We start from the raw sequence: 9,432 nt of genomic DNA, 5'->3' as shown, positions 1-9,432 counted from the left end.
CAAACCCTTCATCCAAAATACAGGAGATTACAAGTGTGTATGGTAGATACGTGGATGATTTATTGCTTGTATGGCAGGGTGATCTTTCGGATGTGGAAAGTTTCTTGGTTTATCTTAATTGCCAACAATTTAAATTTGAAATTTACTGCCAGCATTCCTGACAATAATATTCCCTTTTTGGATATATATTTATCAGGTAACTCTGTCACACAATGCATAACCACTTCTCTTTACAGGAAGGATCTTTCAAGGAATACAATACTATTGTCTTCATCTTCCCAACACCATCACACCATATGAGCTATATCGTATGGTGAATTTAATCATGCTAAATGTAATTGCTCTGATAGAGAATCCTTGTTACATGAAAGTAATATTGTAAAGACATGGTTAAAGGACAGGGGTTGCAAGAACAATTAAATTAAATATGCCTTCAATAAGATTTTGAATAAGCCAAGATTTATTACTCCCCATAATACATCACCTTCTGCTTCTTTACAGAGTACACACTCTTTGGTTACATTTTCCACACTGCATAGTACTCAGCTTACTGAGGTTAAATCGATCAAAAAATACTTATCTGTCACTAATCAAGATGATACATTGCGTGAGACTATCAATCATGGATGTAGGTATGTTGCCCAGAGGGGCTTCATGCTAGGCAATTCTTTATCCCCTAGCCTCACCAGACAACTGCACGGTACTAGAACTTGGCTGTCTGTAACAGGATTTAATAGATGCGCAGGCAGTAGATGCTTGCATGGCAGGGTGATCTTTCGGATGTGGAAATTTTCTTGGTTTACCTTAATTGCCAACAATTTAAATTTGAAATTTACTGCCAGCATTCCTGACAATAATATTCCCTTTTCTATATACAGTATATTTATCATTTAACTCTATCACACAATGCATAACCACTTCTCTTAACAGGAAGGATCTTTCGGGGAATATGATACTATTGTTTTCTTCTTCCCACCCCCATCACACCATACGAGCTATAATGTGTAGTGAATTTAATCGTGCTAAATATACCATATTTTTCAGATAAGATGCACTAAATTGGGGGGTCTTATAATGCAGATATACCTTATCGGTGCTGCTGCTGTGGGTGTCCGGTGCTGCCAATGCGCTCTGTCCCCTATACTGCTGTGTGCTGCCACTGTGCTGTGTCGCCAGTGCTGCCGCCATGCTCTGTCCCCAGTGCTTACTGCTGCGCTCTGTCCAGTGCTGGGACGGGGCTGTGCCAACATTTTGTGAAAGGCCAGAGCCCCCTGGCAGTTCGTCCATGCTTTCCTGTGTGGTGGACTCCGGGAGGCGGTGCATGCACAGAAGGAGATCTCGGCACCAAGATCTTAGGAGATGAGATTTCACTGAGGACAGAGCGCGGTGGCAGCATTAGGAGCACAACAGTACCTGGCTGCACCGGGGGGCAGAGCGCTGTGGCAGCACTGGGGACAGAGCACAGCGGGAGGCACTGGGGACAGAGCGCAGCGACAAGCACCGGGGACAAAGCGCGGTGGCAGCACCAGGCAGCACCGGGGACACAGCGCAGCGGCAGCATCGGGGACACTGCAAAGCGGAAGCATCGGGGACACAGTGCAGAGGCAGCTCTGAACACCTGCAGCAGCGCGCCGCACATCGGAGCCCCCCGTCATCCCAACCTGCAGCAACATTCCACTCTGGCCTCATCCAGCAGTGACCCTGGGACACCGCTTCACTGCAGCCACCACTTCCGGTAATCAATAAGACACATGGATTATAAGAAGCACCACCATTTTATTAAAAAAGTTTTTCTCCTATTTTTCTCCTCAAAATTTGGGGTGCTTCTTAGAATTCGGAGCGTCTTATAATCTGAAAAATATGGTAATTGCTCTGATAGACAATCCTTTTTACATGAAAGTAATATTGTAAAGAAATAGTTAAAGGACAAGGTTCTCTGTAGAGCAAGGTACTGCAGTGCGCAGGCATCGGGAAAGGTTAGAGAGGTCAGAGAGGCCCAGCACCTGCGGAATGTAAGTATCAAATGATTTGTAATGTTCTTTATTTTTTATCTTCTACATTTCCTCTTTTCTGGATCTTTTTTATAACTTTTTATTCACACAAAATTCGAATATTCTAATGAATGTGTTTTTTCTAGGTTCCACAACGGGATGAAGACGTCTACCTGGATAATGAGCACCTTATCCACCTGGTCCAGGAGCGTGCCCCATTGTGGGACAGCCGTGACCGGCTGTACAAGGACAATGTGGTGACCCGGCTGCTATGGAATGAGGTGGCCACAGCGTTGATGGATGGCTGGGACAGCGCCACTGCATCCTCCAAAAAGGTGTTTAGTAAGTATTTCCCTGCTCTGTTATGCCACAGTGACTATTGTCCTTGATGGCACTGTTGGGTTTCGTGCTAGATATATTCTAGCAGGAAACCCAACAGTGTCATCTGGCTCAACAGTGACTGCTTTGGGTATTGTATTGCTGTATTGTGCCGCAGTGACTATTGTCCTTGATGGCACTGTTGGGTTTTGTGCTAGATATATTCTAGCAGGAAACACAACAGTGTCATCTGGCTCATCAGTGACTGCTTTGCGTATTGTATTGCTGTATTGTGCCGCAGTGACTATTGTCCTTGATGGCACTGTTGGGTTTCGTGCTAGATATATTCAATGTCATCTGGCTCAACAGTGAATGCTTTGGGTATTGTATTGCTGTATTGAGCCGCAGTGACTATTGTCCTTGATGGCACTGTTGGGTTTTGTGATAGATATATTCTAGCAGGAAACCCAACAGTGTCATCTGGCTCAACAGTGACTGCTTTGGGTATTATATTGCTGTATTGTGCCGCATTGACTCTTGTTTGTGATGGCACTGTTGGGTTTAGTGATAGCATATGTCGTGCATCATACACAATTGTTAAATGTTGTTTGTTTGTTTTTCCAACAGTGGACAAAGTCCGAACACGTTGGCGCTCGATCAAGGACCGCTTCAACAGTGATGTTCGTGCTGAGGGCCAGGTTCGCAGTGGTTCTGCGTCAAGGACAAGAACAAGATACCGGTACTATCAAGCGTTGCAGTTCCTAAGACCGGTCCTTGCCACCAGATCATAAGTATTATAATTTTTTGTTTTTTATTTTTATTAATCTGTGTTTTTCTAATCCACAGCTGATGCTTCTTGTAAAGGCATGATAGTAATGATTTTCCTTTCTTCCACAGCACCTGGAGCAGCACCCTGCAACCTGACCCTGGAGCGTTCCTTCATCGGACGTCCTCTGACCCGTCCCAGCCATCCGACAGCCAGGAAGCACCTTGCAGGTCAGCCATACAGACAGCTGGTGACCAGGAAGCTGGTCCATCAGGTGTTCCCCTGTCCCAGGTCTCTGCAACTGGTTATGCGGGCACTACCTGCCAGCGACAGAGGGCCTTGGACAGGAATGTCTTGCCCGAGTTTATGCACTTTAATGCCAGCCTCAAGTCGCTGTCAGAGTGGAGAGCGGTTTTTCACTCATGGAACATGGTTTTAACCACATCGAACACCGCTTCCATTCTGTCGAACAGCACCTTGACCGTCTGGAGGCCGACCTCAACAGACCAGGGCACCATTTTTTTAGTAAGATTGAAAAGGGCATGGCGGAACACCTTAGTCCTGAGCAACAGCTGAGTGTGCTGCAGGCCTGCAACAATGCTTTCTTGCAGGCTATGCAGCATAATCGGTACGGGCAGCAGTCAGTGGTGGCGTTTCCAACTGTGCCACCATTGACTCGCTTCACCTCACTACCGACTTGTGCTGCATACCACTGCATGGACACCTCTATTCAAAGCCAGGACACCCACCATTACACCACCACAAGTCTGAGTGCTGCTAGTCACTTCACCGACACCACCATGGCAAGCCCTGCTCCTGTCTGGAGCACCACCGCCACCCCCATGCATGCTTGGAGCACAGCCACAGTAACCACTCCTCAAATGTGGAGCAGCCCTGCCGCAAACACTACAACATGTAGTAGCCCTGCCATCACCACTCCGCAAACCTGGACCATCACTGCCGCCACCAGTCCTCCTGCAAGGACGAGCATTGCCACCGCCACCACAGAGCATCAGCAGCAGCCACAGCAGCAGCAGCATGTACAGCAGCAGGCACAGCAGCAGGCACAGCAGCAGACGGGGGACCCACATTCCTTATTTGCCCAAAGTTCCAGGCGGCACCAACAATCAAGGCGGGCATTGGGCCCAAGTAGGTCCAGGCAGGCAAGGAGACAAACAGCTAGGACCACTGTAGCTGAGCCTCTGTCCTCTCCTCCTAGTGTGTCTAGTTCCATTCCCATAACTGGACTCCCTTCCCCCACAAGTTTTGATGCCCCTTCCCCTAGAACACTTTCATCGACTATAAGCTGTTCATCTTCACTGCACACCCCCAACTTGCAACCATCTGACCCCAAACGCAGAAAAAAATAAAGTTTTTTATTATTTTTTTTGGTTAAGAATAAATTTAACTTTCTTGTTCACCATAACAAAGTTTGATTAATGTTTTTAGTGCCGCCTACACACACTGCGCCTTACACACAATGCGCCTTAAACTTTGCAAGGGGTCATAAAAAGTGTTTTGAGGATTTGCTGTTTTTACCATCCTCATTTCACTTATTGTGATTCTAGGCAAGGGGGATTATTGATATACCTTGTAATTAACAACATACTCTTATTACGTGTGTGTTGAATCCACTGATGGGTAAAATACACGTCATATGTTAAATACCAAGGCCTAGTATAATAACTAAAGTTGACCGACTAGGATCTGGTTTCATGAAACAGAAACTGGTGAAACTCGGGCAAAAAAAGTCGAGTTTCGCTCGAAACCCTGCCACAATGTTAGTTAATGGGAAATAAAAGTCGGCATTGAGCGGATTGCATTCATCCACTCAATGCAGACTTTTATTCCCTATTGACTTGCATTGGGGTCGGGTTTTGAACGAAACTCCGACTTTTTTCCACTAGTCAGACCAGTTTCATTTGAAACGAATTTGGTTTCATGAAACCCGATCCTACCAAAGTTGCTCAACTCTAATCATAACTATTTATCAATCATGGCCTGGTTAATACACATATCATATTTAACCTGCAGCGTTGCTTACGTACCAATATATTTCACGCAGACTAGCGATGCTGCAGTTTAACTCATATGTGTATTTACCTGCCCAGGTGTGAGAACATCATGAATTCACAGGTATACATGGGAAGGTTTTTATTTTATTGGAGTGTAAAAAACATAGTGCACTCGGTACTGGTATCAAAACAGGTTTTTTATTAACATACACACACGAAAACATTTTTACACCATTTCATCTTGCCAGTGCACCCGTCCTACATCAGAGATAAAGTGGGCCGCAAATTGGTCCCTCATTTGGCCAACTTCAACGGATGACCTGAGAGGGTGCTGAGTGAATTCAGGCAATGGGTTAGGAGCAGCATCATCGAGTTCAAAGGTCGGGTGCTCTTTAGCCATCACAAAATTATGTAGAACCACACATGCCTTCACCACCTCATCCACTGTTTCAAGTTTAAGATTAATGGCTGTGCCAAGAATTCGCCATCTGGAGACAAGAATCCCAAAAGCACACTCTACAGTTCTTCTGGCCCTGGTCAGTCTGTAATTAAAGATTTTTTTGGTGTGGTTCAAGTCACGGCTGGAGTAGGGTTTCAGTAGGTTTGCGCACATTTGAAAAGCCTCATCCCAACTATTACAAAAGGCAGTGGCGGAGCTTCGGTGTGGGGAAGAGGCCGTGGCATAGGGAAATTAAATTGGTTGCCATACAACCTCCGGCCCATGTCTGAGTTTTTAAAAGCCTGGGAGTCATTACCACGGCCAAATGCTCCAATGTCCACTGCTACAAACATACATCCGGCATCCGCAATGGCCATGAGTACTATTGAAAAGTACTTTTTGTAATTATAGCACTCAGATCCAGTTCTTTTGGGTTTGATGATCCGTATGTGTTTACCATCAACAGCTCCCAAACAGTTGGGGAAATGGCAGACCGTCCAGAATTTGTCAGCAATTTCCATCCACTTTTCAGCGGTGGGCAGGGGCATAAATTTGGGACAAAAAATGTTCCAGAGAGCCCGGCAGGTGTCCGCAACAATTCTAGACAAGTTTTTTATCTAGATTTGAGGACAAACAATGTGCAAAAAAACGCAAACGCACTAAAAACGCATACAAACGCATACAAACGCTGTGACGGTCAACAATCGGATATGCAGATAAGATTATAGATGTCTCATAAATACATATTACCTGTTCCCAGCTTTTGTTGCATAGATGCCAAATGGCCCGCTAAAAGATCTTAAACCCCGACGCGCGTTTCGCGGTCAATGCTTCCTCCACGCGTGTCGGGGTTTAAGATCTTTTAGCGGGCCATTTGGCATCTATGCAACAAAAGCTGGGAACAGGTAATATGTATTTATGAGACATCTATAATCTTATCTGCATATCCGAATGTTGGTCGTCACATGTACAGCCTTCTGTATAATACAATGGCAGAACTTGCAGCCCCCTTATATGCTTAGGTCTATAATAAGACTTTGCACTATGCGAGGCACATGGCAGCATTGGGAACTGCTTTAATGAGATTCCTGTTTCTTAATGCCGGGTACACACTCATTTAATAGTGCGGCTTGGAGTGTGCCTATTTATGTGTGAACATTATAGTGCTAATTTAAAACATTATGTGGATTATAAATTACCAGGCCATATGGTTGTTATTATTATGATAAAAGAAATATTTTCTATGGATAAATAAAGTTACAAGGGGTAATTCAATTTTGGATAATAAATGAAATGGCATGCTTTTAATAATGTAAGATCTTAGTGATATTTTGGTCTTATATGTTTGTAGATACTATAGCAAATATTTGCACATTATTCTTATATGCATTTGGGAATATATGTCTCTTTCTATGTCCCTGAAACTTATGTATATGCTACATTTTCATCTTTCTATGGTATGAGGCACTTCATTTTATATGTATATGTTGGAATAAAGATTGTATTTTTTATTCAATGAGTTTTTCTATCACACTTTTTTGATCAGGTTGTAGCATATTGTCTACAATGATCAGTATGTTTCATTGATATTTAAAGTGTGGCCAATCGCTTGAGAAGGGAAATGGGTTTGGGTAGTGTGCTTACCAATTTTCTAACAATTGAGCAGAGGATCCCCAAATCCAGGTGTGAAAAACTTGTTGCATCATTTCCAAGAAGACTCATGGCTATACTAGCTCAAAAGGTGCTTCTACTCAATACTGAGTAAAGGGTCTGAATACTTATGACCATGTGATTTCAGTTTTTCTTTTTTAATAAATTTGCAAAAATTTCTACATTTCTATTTTTTTAATCAAGATGGGGTGCAGAGTGCACATTAATGAGAAAAAAATGAACATTTTTGAATTTATCAAATGGATGCAATGAAACAAAGAGTGAAAAATTTAAAGGGATCTGAATACTTTCCGTACCCACTGTACATAAATACATATTTTATGCTAGTCATTACCAATTTAAAATAGAAAAAAACAGATATATAACAGATACATGTTACTAATGCATATCTGTAATAATTATAACGGATAACTCGGGAGTCTTTTTGTGTGGACCAAAGACAGTAAAAACACAGTTTATAAGTGAAAAAGTTTATATTATAATCACATGGTGTTTCACAACAAGTGCAGAGAAAAGTCCATAAACACTCTATGAAAAGCTTAACAAAGTCTGTTGGAAACTTCAGAGGTAACTATATATAGGAAAGTCCATATAATTAAATCATCCAGGGAGGCCTGGGAAGGATGTCTCAGATAGTGCAGAACAGTCCCGTGCTCTGCACCTATTTAAAAGAAGGAAAGACAGAGCAGCAACCAGCTTACGCGTTTAGCAAATGCAGATGGGTCAGCGGTACTGAGGGAGCAGCACGAGCAGCCAGGAGCAGAAGAAATACTGGTAACAGGTGTGCACAGCAGAAACTCTGCGAGCAGGAAGGAGATCCACACAGGTTTGCAGGAGCAGGTAGAAAGCCAGGAAGCCACCAGGAACAAAACACAGGCAGAATACTCTAGCACTGACTAGAGGCTGGTGTGGAGTTATAAAGCAGGAAGACAAAGGGCACATGAGACAAAAGACGCCATCTTGAAAGAGGGCAGGAATGCCCAAAAGGTAAACAAAGAATATTCAGAGTCCTGACAATATCTTATAACAGTGACAAATCATGTTGTCACCTAAATTATTTTAAATTTATTTCACTTTATGTATTTTTGCTATCTTTCAATCATACTGTACAGTATATATAACATCAATTAAAAAATACTGAATAAGGAAGGCTTGTTTTTAGAATAATTTAAGGATAGTGATTTGCATTTTTATATTAATTTATAAGCATCAGCAATATTGTTTTTGTTAATGCTGCTTATAATGACATGTGGTTGTCCTGAGAAAGGAGTCGTTACTGACTTGTTGACAATAAACCACTTTTCATTTAGTCATCTTGTCTTTAGATCTTGGAATCAGCAGCGCATCTGAAATCCACTATTCCTGGTCTTAAAACGATTTTGGCTCTTTATCCTAAATTGTTATATAATTTATCTGTGTACATGAGATTTTATTTTAATAAAAGCTGTGATATAAGACAAAGGAAATTCATAAACTGGTGAAAAATGTTAATTCCTCATGTAAACCACTACACAAACCAATACTCCCACAAGACCACCGACCCCAAAATCACTGGTAATTTCCTGTCAGGTATCACTTACCATCTTGATTTTGCAGGTGCAGTCAACTACTGGTGGACTTCCAAAAAATTAGCCCTTGTTAAAACTATTAAAATAATGCTATTTGGTAGTTTGTGAAAACGGTATTAAAATCAGTATGCTTCCTGCATAAAAAAAAGTTAATGATCAGGAGCATATATATATAGAATATCTGTTATTTTCAGTATGGCAGCTGGTTCTGTTGGAAAAAAATGCTGATTAGTTCAGTTCTACAATCATACATATTTGTTTATTTAATTACAATTGCTTGCACTCTTGTGGATTATTAATTATGGTGCATAGTCAAATGAAAATGTTTATAATTAAATGGAAAAAACGTAAGGCAATTAACAAAGAAAACTAGGCGTACATTGACCTATGTTGAGTGCAGAGATTTTGATTACACATTTATTTATTACTAAAAATACAAATTATAATAATTTTTTTTAAGAGAGTACATACCCTTTTTTTCGTTGCACACAAACTGGTGTATGGGCTCAATAGAAAGTCTAAGAGATAATACTCCACTATGTGTGCTCACTCATGCTTGAGCAGAGGACTCCTGCTTCTGAAACAGTGAACATGTGACAAGAGTTTACCAATCGGACCCCGAAACCCTAGCGATTTGCTACCTTGTCGCATGTTAGGAAACAAA

The 9,432-nt window shown here is 42.0% G+C and overlaps 1 protein-coding gene across 1 annotated transcript; it reads left to right on the top strand.

The window, feature by feature from the left end:
- The first annotated feature begins 2,134 nt into the window (after positions 1 to 2,134).
- On the top strand, positions 2,135 to 4,479 carry LOC141078205 (uncharacterized). The gene is made up of 2 exons (XM_073565007.1): positions 2,135 to 2,333; positions 2,937 to 4,479. Exon 2 carries the CDS (start codon positions 3,498 to 3,500, stop codon positions 4,443 to 4,445), a length of 948 nt encoding a protein of 315 aa, XP_073421108.1. The 5' UTR covers positions 2,135 to 2,333; positions 2,937 to 3,497; the 3' UTR covers positions 4,446 to 4,479.
- The last annotated feature ends 4,953 nt before the right edge of the window (positions 4,480 to 9,432 follow it).

This window comes from Dendrobates tinctorius, unplaced genomic scaffold (assembly GCF_039654945.1).
Source record: "Dendrobates tinctorius isolate UK_male_01 unplaced genomic scaffold, ASM3965494v1 ptg000016l, whole genome shotgun sequence".
Lineage (NCBI taxonomy): Eukaryota > Metazoa > Chordata > Amphibia > Anura > Dendrobatidae > Dendrobates > Dendrobates tinctorius.
Note: the sequence above shows the minus strand (reverse complement) of the source record. Positions and strands in the feature narration are given on the sequence as shown.